At 41.2% G+C, this 13940-nt stretch overlaps 1 protein-coding gene across 1 annotated transcript; it reads right to left on the bottom strand.

Moving 5' to 3' along the window:
- Positions 1 to 4753: 4753 nt before the first annotated feature.
- Positions 4754 to 10096, bottom strand: CLRN2 (clarin 2). The gene is made up of 3 exons (XM_019553333.1): positions 9768 to 10096; positions 5530 to 5709; positions 4754 to 5085 (listed from the first exon to the last, which is right to left on the bottom strand). Exons 1-3 carry the CDS (start codon positions 10018 to 10020, stop codon positions 4823 to 4825), a joined length of 696 nt encoding a protein of 231 aa, XP_019408878.1. The 5' UTR covers positions 10021 to 10096; the 3' UTR covers positions 4754 to 4822.
- Between the last annotated feature and the right edge of the window lie 3844 nt (positions 10097 to 13940).

Below are 13940 nucleotides of genomic sequence, written 5' to 3'. Positions count from 1 at the left end.
ACTCATATAGGGAATGTTACTAGTGTATATTTGCAGGATTGAAGCTGTATATTGCTCAGATTGCAGACAGGAACATGACATAGGTCTAGAGAGATAGAGTAGTTTCTGAGTGAAGAGACTGTATCCCAGAGGGGAAGAAAAAAAGGGCAAAGATGGTAGTATCTGAAAAATTAAGATTAATATCCAGGAGTGAATTTATGCTATTATAACAACAGTACCATGCAGAAGGAAACTATTTGGGGTATGTTGACACTGTATTGTATTGACAGTGCAAACACTAGAATATCCAGCATTGTGTTGTTTAACACTGAACAGTTTGGACCATCTTAAGAAATGAAGAATGATTTGTGAGTGGCTAACTGCTGTGCACAAGAATCTGAGGATTGAAGACACTGAGTACAGCAGATTCTTTCCCATATTTTGTAATTGAACTCACACTGCTACATTTAAAGTATTTAATATTTAAAAAGCAGCTTGCTCAAATTTTCATTCAGCTGTGCAGTTATCTGTGCAGTTATTCCACTTTAAAAAAATGAAAAGCTTTCTAAGTAATATATTTCAACTGCCAGTCTCTGAGTGGTATAGAATTACAGCAAAACACAGATATAGCAAGCTATGTATATACATAGAGAGAGAAAGAGATCATATCAAGCAGAGTGTCAGGAAGAAGGTGAAAAAAGATAAATACCATCCAATATCCATTTCAAAATCACACTTTTAAACAATTGAAGCACAATATATCTAAACCCTTGGTGTAAAAGTGTTGTGTGGTGCAGTGTAAACCACACTTGAACTGTATGTTAAGCTTCAATTTCTCTTCTCCAGACTAAATCAAGCCAGTTCTTCCAACCTTTCCTAATATATACAATATGTCATCTATGGATAATATTATACTGCTAAGATACAGGATACCGTCTTAGTCTGGGTTGAACCTCTATAGTCCATAGCCTTACCTCTTCATTTACCATAGTTTTGGCCCAAGGCAAGGAAGCCAATGAAGCAGCAGTAAATGAAACACAACATTGCACTGGCTGCTATGGCTAGGGGCAGACATTTCACATAAACCGGTTTAAGTGATCAGAAACTGCTTTAAACCTGTAACAGAACAGAAGTTCAGTGCACACAAACCAGTTTCAAAATGGCTGAAGCTGGTTTAAGATAAACCTGGTTGAATGTAGCATCAGATTTAACTGATTTGGGTCAAACTGGTTTATGAAACTTCTGTCCCAGATCCTTTCCTGGTTTAAGTTAAATCAGAGCCCCCCAGCATGCTTTCCAGCCCTGAGCTGGGGGGAGAGAGAGGAAGAGGAGGAGGAGGCAGGGACTACTCTGCCACCAGGGAGAAGGATTAAACCCTGAGTACAAAGCTGACCTGCTGCTAAGCTTATTGAAAGTTACTTCTGGCTGCGACTGTGAATTACAAATCCCAGAGGTACCTGGAAGCAGGAAGAGAAAGTTGTGAGCAGTCCTGCAGAGTCCTGCGGCTGTGATTGTGGACTGCAAATCTCAGAGACCTAGGGGCAGCAGGAAGAGGAAGCAAACACACAATCTATGCTGGTTACATGCCAGGCAGTCACACTGTAGTGCCCCAGGAGACCGCGGGCATGTGGCTGCATTTCCTGAATCAAAGGTAAATATATGTCCAGTTATTTCTCAATTTAATCTTTGCAACTTAGACTAACCTGTAAAGACTTAATCGATTCAGCCTTGGGTTTTTTGACTGTCTGTACTGAGCCTGTGAGTTAGGAAGTATTTTTGCTTCACTTACTGACTCCAGCCTCTCCCTCATGCTGTAGTTGTAACTGTGCTCCAGAAGCTGTGATGAACTTTAGTTATTTTTTTTTATCTTGCAATTTTTCAGTTTAAATTTATGGATGATTTTTTTGAGTGTTCAAGTGAGTGTCACTAGCAGCTCTACCTTGTATAAGATATATTTTTAGCATATGCTGCAGTGGCTCCCCACAGATGTTTGCTCCTGTACCTCAATCTACCTATTCTATCATCCAAATGCAAGATCCCATGTAAAGATGATGCAGGCTACAGTAATTGACTAATAATAGATTTCTGCCATTTTCTGAATTTGGCCCAAAGACTCCTAAATTTGCAATGGTCTTGACAAATAAGTTCAAGGATGAAATAATTTCTTTTCATTTGTCACTGCAGGCAAGACTTGAAAGTACAGTCCCTGGGAAGCCAGTTCAGGAATCTATTGCATGGTATAAGCTATTTTGTTGGTTGATGAAGAAATAGACTGTCCCCATGAGCGGAAAAGTACAGTTTGCAGCACCTCAAAGCCTTTTGAGGTGCCATAAAACACAAGTGGCACACTTAACCTATTCAGCACACTGCATATTTGCAGCACAGCAGCAAAATCAGATACAGGCTTCCCTTGCTTTATACAAGTTCTGTGTGAATTTGCTCTTATGCAATGACCCTTTTTATACCAAAAAATTGTTTTATACAAGGTAAATTCACTCTTATGCGAATGGTGTGGTGCATTGTGGGAGTGATGTGCACCAAAATATAGTCTCCTGAGCAGATCTGTGCTACTCACTCATTGCCTGCAACACGTTTTTGCCATCCCCATTCTATTAACATTCACCACCACCCTGTGCTTGAGGGTCGCATAAAGCGAGGCAAACCTGTACTGGAAAATCCTGGTATATAAAAAAAGGTGGCATGGTGCATGTGGCAGCAGCGTGTACTGCCAGAAACCAGACCCACAATCTGGGAGGCCCCCAGAACCCCAAGAGGCTGCTGGGGCCAGTCCAGGTACTGGCTCCAACCTCCTCTAGCCCATCCAAGGCAATTTGTTGTACACCAGAGCATGCGTGCAGGGACATACCCAGGGACAACCAGCAGCAGCACAAATGTGTCACTGCTATTTGTCCATGAGGAAACGCACATTCCCACTTGTGGGGATACGGCCATACAGTCTTACGCTGATTTTACTGCTGGCTAAATTAGGTGTAATGTCAATGGAGTTACTTCTGATTTACACCTGTTCAAATATGAATAGAATTTGGTCCACAATATCCTTTGTCATTGCAACTGACATGAAACACTGAGCATAATAAAGAGTATGGAAAATAAATAGTTGAGTGTTTAAATGTGGATGCTTTAAGTGAGGCGCATAAAGCCATATTTAGATACGTAAGTGGGCGGCCTGTTCTTCAGAGGTTCTGAGTACCTGTAGTTATCATTGGCTTCCCTAGGGTCTATGAATGCTCAACACTCTTAATTATAAAGCAAGCTATTTGGGTCCTTAAAATGTAGGTACCCAAATCTGAAGATGTTGGCTATGACCTTAAAAATACTATTTTAGCTGGAGAAGGATTTTCATATACAGGCATACCTCATTTTATTGCGCTTCACTTTATTGTGCTTCACAGATATTGCGTTTTTTACAAATTGAAGGTTTGTGGCAACCCTGCGTCGAGCAAGTCTATCGGCGCCATTTTTCCAACAGCATTTGCTCACTTTACAATTAAGGTATGTACATTTTTTTTTTAGACATAATGCTATTGCACACTTAATAGACTACAGTATAGTGTAAACATAACTTTTATATGCACTGGGAAACCAAAAAATTTGTGTGACTCGCTTTATTGCGGTGGTCTGGAACCGAACCCGAAACATCTCCAAGGTATGCCTGTATGTTTTTCTGAAAATATTCTGAAGTGGTACAAGACATCTCAAACTTTTTCATGTTTCTTTTGTTAGAGGCTTTCACAGTTCTTTACAAAAATAATTGTATTTTGAAATTTATAACACACAACAGTTTTCCATTAGCCTGATGACCAAATACAATGTGTTTTAAGCATTAATATGAAATAATGGCTTTTTCATTAACTCAATTTGTTTAAGTCTAGTTTTCTGTACCAATCATCTATACATAGTTGAGGAATCTATTTTGTTACTCTGTGGCAATGAATCTCTAGAAATGTCATGTTTGCTTTAAGGCCTGCAGAACTCAGCAGTCTGGTGCAACAAGTGATTGAATACTTATGCCATGCTGGTATTAGTATTCTCAAAAAAACCCCCCAACCAACAAAACTTTGCCACACATAAGTGTCTTAATAAAAAGTTTTTCATTTAATAGTGTTTCATATGTGCTATTTTCATTTGTTTTCAGATAAAACAAGAATTGGCAGAGGCCTGAGCCAATATATCTGTCAGAATACTCTTTAGGTTATCTAGTTTCTGGCTTTTTTATTTTTTATTTTTAAAATCTTACTGTATGCCCTTAGTCATGTGCTCTCAGTTTGATTTCACTCTCCTAGCTAATTTAAGTTTACCTTTCTAGCACTGCAGTACATCATTAAGAATAGGGTACTCCATTGGTTCTCTCAGATTTTTTTAATAATCTGAGAAACTAATTTGCAATGGTGTTTAATACAGAAGTCCAGGATCTGTTCTCTATGCTTTGCAATAAGACTGTAGTCTATTAGCTTGGAAGCCAATATATTATGATGCAGGTATCTTCTTCTTTATGTTAACTGAAGAGCACTGTTTGACTTTTGTGAAATCATATTTTACCTCAGATTTTTGAAAAGATGGACACATTCTAGAAAGTAACTGCATTACTTTACATATTGGATAGTTCTTAAGCAGTGCAGATGTTGTAGTTTGTTTTCCAGCCAATGGTATTGCTGGTACCATCAAATGGCCTGAAAACACTATGTATTCTGCCAGTAGCAATTTAATTGTTTATGAAACCAGAATTTCCATCCAAATAAAAAAAAAATTACAGAACCAAGGAGCTGCTTTTAATCACAACAGTTAATTTCAAAAAAACCTAATTTAATGATGGAGAAAGTTATTAGTACATGATGTCTTCTGCTGTAACATTTGCCTCTTCTGTTTTAGTCTTAAATTCAGGGAAATGAATTGCACTTAGGGCTATTAGCAACAAATTTACTCCATGAGCTGTAGCACTTGCCACACAAAGCCAAAAAGAGCCTTCATACTGCTCCTCCAAGACTACAAACTGAAAATTTTCCTGGAAATTGGCAATTCTTTCTGTGAGATGATGAAGTTTAACAGCAGCTATAAAGCTAGCGACTGCCAATGCTGTAAAGCCACCTGCAACAGAATGAAAAAGGCATTCATCATCATTTTCAAAACAAGTTGGATGTGTTGGATCTAATTTAGGAGAACATGACTTAAGTAAACACTTCAGGTTAAATGTATGATTGGGTATCCAGAATGGGGATGTGCTTAGCATGTGCTTAAGTGTCTTCCTGAATTGGAGCCTTTATTAGACATGTGATTAAGCATTGCACCTTTCTTATATTGCTATAAAAGTGCTCTTGCAACTGATATTGAGACTGTATATGAATTCTCTGTTCATGAAGAACAACCTATAGTAGCATCTGAAATGCCTTGAATTTATTTTACTACAGTAGGTACAAATTCAATGCAAACATTTATCTTTTATTAGAAATGTACATATAGGAAGAGCAAGAGGTTTTAACATGTGAACACAATTTAGTGTTGCTATTTATTCAGTAGTACAAATTATTTTACCTGCAAGTAAATTCCATAGGCATATACCTGCTGGACCTTTAATAGCTCGATATGGAACCTGGATTATGTTGAGAATGCAGAATCCAAAACTGATCAGAGCAAAAGAAATGGCGACACATAGGAAGATTATAATCATCACATGAAGGCCTGTATTCAGCTTTTTGACCAGATGTGGGAAGACTGTCAAGAAAAAATATTTAGTTTATGCAGCATATACCTTTTTCTGGTTATTAAAAGTTAACCTTATATTGATTAACTGATTTATGCTCACTGTAATAGGACTTTATTTACAAGTAATCTGGTAGAAACAGGTGTGTTAATTCATGATGGTTGAATTATCTGATGGCAAAAGTAAAGAAATGAGGATGTTCTTACCTGAGAATAGTATTCTCTTATAATACTTGTGTTGGTCAGGGTTGCAGGCTCATGTATTCTTGCCCTAGTTTTATTAATGTCTGTATTATAGGAGACTATACTGGAAAATATATTACTGCATATTATGTCTATTAAGCAGTAAACCCAGACAAGAGCACTGAATCTGAATTTCACTCACTTTGATCTTCCCAGCTTGTCCTATCATTCTTGTAAGCGCCAGCCAGAATTCTAGCTCTAAATATTTCTGAATTTTAGGAAGAGTTCAGCTTGAGATCGAAATGTCATGCCATGAGCTTTAATTAACTTATATGTATATTATACTTATAGCAATAATAGTGGTATTGTCTGAATTGTCCGCCTGCTTCTCAACAAACTTATATGAGCAACAAGTGAAGTGTAGATGAAAAACGTGGTTCCTTTCTTTGAGTCAAGTAGACCCACGGTTCAGCATGGTACTTAAAGGCCCCTTACTGGAACCATTATACTTAGCATTATGCATGTACTTAAGGATGCCTGTGTACATGCAGGGACACAGGTCTGACATGCTTTACATTACACCGCATCACATTACATTACACCGCATCAGTGGAGTGTGTTAATTGGCACACTCCAGTTGCCTCCATGTCTTGTGCATGAGTGTCCGTGTGCTTCAAAATGGCAGTGGGGGCACTTTAACTAAAGCTCATTCAATGACCTTTAGTTAAAGCCCCCACCACCATTTTGAAGTGTGGGAAGCTGAATACACAAGATGCTGTAAGTGCTTTAATTAAAGTGACTCCCAGAGCTAATTTAATTAAAGCGTCCCACACCCTTGGAGCACGTGTAAAGATGCCCTAAGTGCCTTGCTCAGTCAGGTCCAGTCACTGAACTGTAGGTTCAGTTGCCCTGAGGCCTCCTTGAGGCCCATCTAAGCCCAACCCTGGACATCTTGTGGAAGCATTGTAAAACGTTTTTATTTAGGCAAGTTTTTAGCAAATGGGGTTACATTTTGAGGTATTTGAGGAGTTATTTTATTACTTACTATTTTATTATTTTACTTGTTTATCTTATGTTTATGATAAGCCATCCTGAGCCATTTTGGGAAGGGTAGCATATTAATCTAATTAACCTCAATATATGGCTATTACAGACACAATAATTAATGAGAATGAACAAGCAATTTCTGCCTTGATGATAATATCAGCAGAAAAAATAGAACATGTTGCAATATTATTAAGGTTACTCATTTTAGCATTAAAAAATTAGGAACTGCTACATTTTTTCTGCACCTCCTAAAAAGCATACAGAAGTTATTTAAAGCATTGGAGATTTAACACTTCATTTAACAAGGGTTAATTTTACAGCACTGTACCCATTTGAAAGTGTTGTAAAGCCATTCACTTCTGTTAAGTCACAGCAACACAGCACTTTAAATGGCGAAAAAAGCAACTGGTGTACACACCTCTAGTTAGTGTCAATCTTCAGGCTCTGGCTTACCTTTAAAATATTATTACTATAAGGCCAGTGTGCCTGAACATCCCTCTCTTCCCAACCCAATATTTTTTTTAAGGTAATTGTGTTCTGCATTTGTCTTGGTCTCTATTCTCAGGTTTCCTCTGCACCAGGTAGAGGTATAGCCATTGTCTGTTCAAAGTCCCCATCTATAGAAATGTTTTTCCTGGACCCTGATTGTGCTCATTAGAGGCCCTTAGGACTTCTTTCCAGGCATGTTCCCAAGACCTTTCTATTTGGGAGCATTTTTATTTGTGTCAGTACATCAGTGACCATATTGGCCACCCTTTTCACTATCTATTTATTTTTAGAGTATTTTTTGCTGAAGAAAAAGCTAGCTTTCTTGAGCGTCTGCCTAAGAGTATCCAGCCAGGGTTGGTCTGAAATTTTTTGAAGTAACACATACAGGACTTCTAGTAACTCCTTAACTTGGACAAGGTACTTATGAATTTTGCCTCTGCTTCCCAGGCAATGGTAACTTCTTTCACCCACCTGTGAGTCCTCACAAATGCAATGTGGTAGAGCCAAAGACCAAATTTTCTCAGAAGAGAACTATGGGGGATTTAGAAAATTCAATCTATGCTGGGGCTCATCGAGGACAGAAGAGATGGAGAAGACAAAAAACACCCTAAATCTAGCCCTGTATAACCTTCAGATTGCTCAGGGAGGTGATAAGACTATAAAGAGACTCTATTTATCTCCTCTTCAAGCACAGGGTCAGAGATGATGTGCCCCTGGGGGAATGGCCACTGGGGTTCTGTGCCCATTTCAGAAACAACAATAAGGGTCTTTACTGCCTCCCTGTGGAGCCTGAAATCACCAGGCTTGGACAGGTCCTCAGCATGCACTCCAGTCTTGCTCTTGGGCTCCTTTTCTTGGGAAAGGGTATTCTCTCCTAGGGCCTCCTCAAGCATTTTGCCTTTGGCTGGCTACGTGCAAACAAAACAGTGCTGGAACATCTGTATGACCACCACATTTCTACTCCGCACTGGAGCTGTCCCTCTCGGAAAGGTATCACCACTGAGTCCGTAACGTCTAATCTTTCAGATCTTTTAATTAATTTTTGAAAGGTACATCTCTACTATATCCATTGACTAAGTGACTGCATTTTTTTAAAGGTCCTGTCTTCCCCTGCTGGCAGGGAAAACTCCCACTGTATCCTGCATTCATGCAGTGGGTTGGACCTGATAACCTTAAGGTCCTTTCTAATCCTATGACTCTATGGTCATGAGAGTTTGGCTTACACAAGAACTGCAGCTTTTGGTCTTCTGACTACTGTATCACAGGAGTCACAGTTGAACTAGTCTATTTTAGTAATTCATAGTAATTCATCAAAAAGTCTCTTTATCAACAGCTGGATTCACCCTACACAGTTGTGCAAATGACCAAAAGGAGGCATAAGCTCCCCTTCCTCCATTCAACTTAGCAGCCAGCAAGGTTTGTGCGAATAATGAATAACGGCATGGATGGGTAGGTAAACTACATCTGCATGCCTAATGCTCTCTCTCAGCGGTGCAAATAAAAGAAGGCAAAGATCAGACATCCATGATTCCACCTCCTATCCCTCACCCTTTAGAGACAACTGGACAGAGGTAGGAGTAGGCCGTGTCTGGTAATAGGACAGCATGACAAGGCATTAGCTGCAGTGATTAGCTGAAGCAAGATTTGGTTGTTGAAAATCCACAAGGTAGAAACCAAGCCACGAAACTTCAGCTCAAGTGCTACCTTAATGTAGATCTGAAGGCTAAGTAGTCCACCAAAGGTACAGACAGGCCTCTAAATGGTCTGAAAGCAAATGCCTCAGGAGAATACTAGGTTTTACATAGAAAGCTGAGATTTGTCAGGACTCAACATCTCCTCCAAAATTATCAAGAAGAAATAGAAATATCTCCCAACCCATAAAAAAATGAAGCCAGAATATTTGCCATGGCATGTGTACTCTGGGGTACCTAGAGAGCAGCATGTAAAAAATACAACTGGAAGATTCCTTTGGTCCAGTAGTACTTATTACAGAGATGGCTGTAGTATGCCAAAAGTGGGCACCAGCCTTTACATGGGAATGACAAGAAAAGCTCCATCTGAGTTTTAAGAAATATTTTTTCTTATCCTGCTTTTACAGTGATATGGCATCATATCCAAGAATATAAATGAAAAAATATATAAATTAATTAAGCCTGAAAATACACTGAAATTCCTGCCCATATTTCAAACCATAAAGACCCAAAGTAGAATGAACTATAGCTGTGACTATTTTAATACTATTAAACTATTATAACTATTTTAATTCTATGGGTATGATAAACAAAGAAATTATGAGGCTTTTAAAATTTATTTACACATCACTCAATATATTCAACCAAAACTTTACTTACGTGTGAATTTGGACCGCCGCCCACCCAACCCACACTGTCGTACTTTGCCCCCACGAAAGAGTCCATAGTAAATATCTCCAATGAACTTGACTAGTTCTGGATCTGTGGCATTGACCAAGTCAGCTCCTGTTTTACAAAGAATTTTTCCAGTTATCCACTTTTGGGTTGCCATTGCAACAACAATCAAGATAAAAGACACAAAGCTCATTGCAGAAGCCAGTGCAAACAATGTCTTTTTAAAGCAGCCAGGCATCTTAGTAGTTTCAAGGAATCCTCTCCAAGGCCCCTCTGAAGTAATTAGATATATTTTCCATTTTTCTGATGCTTAGAAATCCACAAGTGGAATGCAAATTCTTCAAAACATAGACTTATATCTCATTGCATTTTTAAACTCCAGAGGCTAAACTGAATGGTTAAAAATCAAGCCCGAAATGTAGATTTGCTGTGACAACATCCTGAAATGGTTGCAAAGAAGAACTTCATTACACTGTAGTGCAGTGGAGCTTGTCTCTGCAGAAAGTAATCCTATATCTATTGCACGGCTATTGTTTCATCAGAGGTTTAATTGACATACTCAAATGACATCTATTTCTTTACCATAATCACATAGAAGAAATCTTGATGAAGGATCCAGTTTTTTTAGATTGTTATGATACGTTAAATATCTGTGGGTAAGGGACACAGCATGCAGAAAATATATTATTGGCACCTGAATTCTGCTGCCATCTCAGCTGTATCAAATTACTTTTTCCTGGTGCTTGTGGTGGTGCTTCTTTTTCTAAATGTCACCACTGTCCCTGCTATCAGAACTGTTCATAAACTAGAAAATGATAACCCATTCTCCAAGCTTGGTAATTGAAGTATATAAATAGTGTTTGATGCTGCACAGACTTGTTATTAGATTAATCTTTGGGATATAAAATGAGATGCAAAACAATTCTTTGTGCTTGAAAAAAATGCCAACATTCTTTTTAATATATATTAGCAATGGAGCTAATGCAGGCACATACAGAAACAGACACAACAGGCTAAACTGCTATCAGATAGGACTGAAAAGTGACAACAATAGTTTGCACTTCTTTATTGCTTTTCACTCAAGGACTGTGAAGCTCTTTAAAACTATTAATTAATTAATTTTCACAACATCCTTCTGAAGTAGGTAACCCAACACCCTACTGACTGCAGCCCAAACAAGTTGTGGAAACACACTATTGCTAAGGTGCTGTCTTTTGGAGAAGATGTAAAACAAAGTCTTCACGGTCAGCAGAGGTCTCAAAGCACTACAGATTTCCTAGGTTATGTAGTTATGTTTTAACCTTTATGTCTATATTGTGTCCATGAGCACTCTAAAAATGTATTAGACACCAGATACAATACAAAACGTACTTCAGGCATGGCAGTGCCTTAAATTTAGGGGCTTTATGTCTGGAATTTAATGCAAATTGACAAGCTTACACAACTAAGCTTTGTATATGGTGAATGGAAGACCTAGAGTATAGACACATGTATATTTGGAGCTGTTTCAAAACAGGAACATTTCAAAGGGGCAGCAGCTGTTAAGTTTTAATTGTTACTTGTGGACAAATTGGGAAATACAACTGAACGAAAAAGCCTCTGATTTTAACACTACTTCATTGAGAGTTAAAGCTGGAGTGGTTTGGCTATGAAGTGTTCCAAATGTAAGTCTGTCCATACCCCTAGATGCCTTCCAAGGACAACCCAGACCACGTAATTTGGGACCTACCTTAATCATGGCAAGACAAAGGGTTTTTTGTGGGTATTATGTGGCAGCCCAGTCCTTTGGTGCTAACTGGCAGAGAGGCCCCACCCCTCAGTGCTGATTGGAGGAGGAGGGGTGAGGAGGCAGCTGCCATTTTGATTGCTGGATGTCCTTTGTGTGGCCTCGCCCCTAGGCACTGATTGGCGGAAAGGACCCAGAGGGAGGAGAGACAAGGGGGCGGCTGCTATCTTGTCTGCTGCCCTTTGTGCCACTCTGCCAGTGGGCACCTTCCCCTCCTGGCAGCAAGGACTGCTGGCTCCCACTGAAGAGCCAGCATTATATTCATACTAAGTTTTTTGTTGATTTTGCAGATTTTGTGGACAATCCCAGAGTTCACAGTTTCCGTGAAATCCGCAAAGCCTTACAATAGGTAGGTCCCTACACATAGCCATTTGGCACAGAGATGCTTACAGGTGGCCAATAGTAAATTCTAGGCAGAGTGACGTGTCTGAATTCCCATTTATCCTCAGAGTTTAGACAACTGACTCAGGGTGCAAGGGAAGTGTTTTGGTCATCTCAGGATATAGACTGTCCAGCAGGGAGACACCTGCCTGGACCAAGACCCCTAACTGACAGCTGCATTGACGTCAAGAATGTGAGCAGCATGACATGTGGTGATGCCTTTTGCCTAATGTCCTAGGGCAGGGGAGTCAAACTCACTTTCTGCTCCAGGTCAGATCTGGACTGTGGGGCCCCCTGCAGGCTAGATCTGCAAGGGGCTCTGGCTCCATACATGCAGCTGTGGCTGCAGCTCCTGCTGTATATCACATACCACATGCTGGAGTAGGAGCTGCTGCTGTTACCATGCACCTCATGACGAACCATGAGCTCCAGCTCTGGCACAGGGCACATGGCAGTGACAGCTCCTGCATGAGGTATGCTGCAGCAGTCCCAGGGCCAGTGGCTGAGGATAGGGCCATAGCAGTGGCAATGGGCGAAGTGACCGGAAGGCCATTGGGGCTGTTTCAACCCTCACTCACTCTTCTGCCAAACTGGCAGATCCACTGGGGCTCAAGGTCCCCAGATTCTGCAGCAGGCCACTCCTCCCTGGCCATGCCCTACAACTTCTGGCTGCCCACTTGATAGCCTGGTGGCTTTGATGAAATGGCTCTATAGGCCATGTTTGATACCTCTGCGCTAGATACTCTTCTCCCTGAGCAGGGCCAAACCCATATCTTCTGATTCCCAGGAGAGTGCCTTAATCACCAAGCTATAATCTAGTGTGGCATGGAAACCTGGCTTCAAAGTTATTGTCAAGGTAAATTTGCACCTTTATAGACCAACTCAGGGGCGTCACAGATCCAGGCCCTGGGCCCTATCATCTGGTCTTGGGTGCTGCCCATGGGTCTGGGCATAGGCAACTGGTAGGGAGGGCATGGGGGAAGGGGCACATGTCCCTCTTAACAGGGTCATCCCTGCCTCCACCACCGCCGGCATCTGCAAGTGCTCAAACGCCCCCGACAGGGCCGTCCCTGCCAGTGGCATCTGCAGATGCTTGCCAGATCCACACCACCACTTCCGGAGGCATCTGCAGGACCTCGCCAGAGGCATCTGCGGGAGCTCGCCAGCTCTGCTGATGCTGCCCCAGACCCAGGAGGCACCAGTTGCCCATGGGTCTGGAAGCGGACCCACATGCCACTGTGGTGTGTGAGGGACCAGCCCTGCATGCCGCACAGGGAGTGGGGGCTGGTTTGGGGTACACCCTGATGGCTGCACTCTGGGCCGATCGTGGGTGCACAATGCCAGCTGCATATGGGTGCACTCTGAGGGCCCAAACTGGCCTGTGGATCAGCTCAGTGCCTGATCTAGTGGTGGATCAGCCCGCACTCACCCTCGTGCCACAGGTGGCCACATTTTTTTTTTTTTAAGGAAAATTTTTGTGTCCTAGGTCAAATTAGCCAGATCAGGTCCAAATCTCTTTGAAACATTCAAGAACCATATGTGGCTCTGCTACCGGCAAGCATCATCCACTCCAGCCAGGGGCTTCAGATACCTCCAAATCCTTTGGCAGGCATCCTATGTGCAAGCCCAAGTCTGGAAGCTTGATGTTTGGATGCCCCAGGTAAAAAGCACCCTGTTCGAATTTGCTGGTGACACTAAGATGTGGGGGGAAGTGGTCATGCTAGATGGGAGGAATAAGGAGCAATCAGACCTAGACAGGTTACAGGGGTGGGCGGATGAGAACAGGATGGGTTTCAACCCTGACAAGTGCAAGGTGATGCACCTGGGGAGGAAGAACCAGCACCATACCTACAGGTTGGGGAACTCCCTTCTCATCAGTGCAGAGGCAGAAAAGGATCTTGGAGTCATTGTTGATGCCAAGATGAACATGGACCGGCAGTGTGGGGATGCAGTCAGGAAGGCCAACTGCACCTTGTCATACATCCACAGAT

This window comes from Crocodylus porosus, unplaced genomic scaffold (assembly GCF_001723895.1).
Source record: "Crocodylus porosus isolate Cpor-Errol unplaced genomic scaffold, CroPor_comp1, whole genome shotgun sequence".
NCBI lineage: Eukaryota > Metazoa > Chordata > Crocodylia > Crocodylidae > Crocodylus > Crocodylus porosus.
The sequence above is the reverse complement of the archived record's forward strand: the minus strand, read 5'-3'. Positions and strand labels throughout refer to the sequence as shown.

Coding starts and splice junctions, on each gene's coding strand:
- CLRN2 (XM_019553333.1), bottom strand. CDS start 10,020: ATGCCTGGCTGCTTTAAAAAGACATTGTTTGCACTGGCTTCTGCAATG. Junction 5,710..9,767: donor GCGGCGGTCCAAATTCACAC/GTAAGTAAAGTT, acceptor TTTTCTTGACAG/TCTTCCCACATCTGGTCAAA. Junction 5,086..5,529: donor CCTATGGAATTTACTTGCAG/GTAAAATAATTT, acceptor ATTCTGTTGCAG/GTGGCTTTACAGCATTGGCA.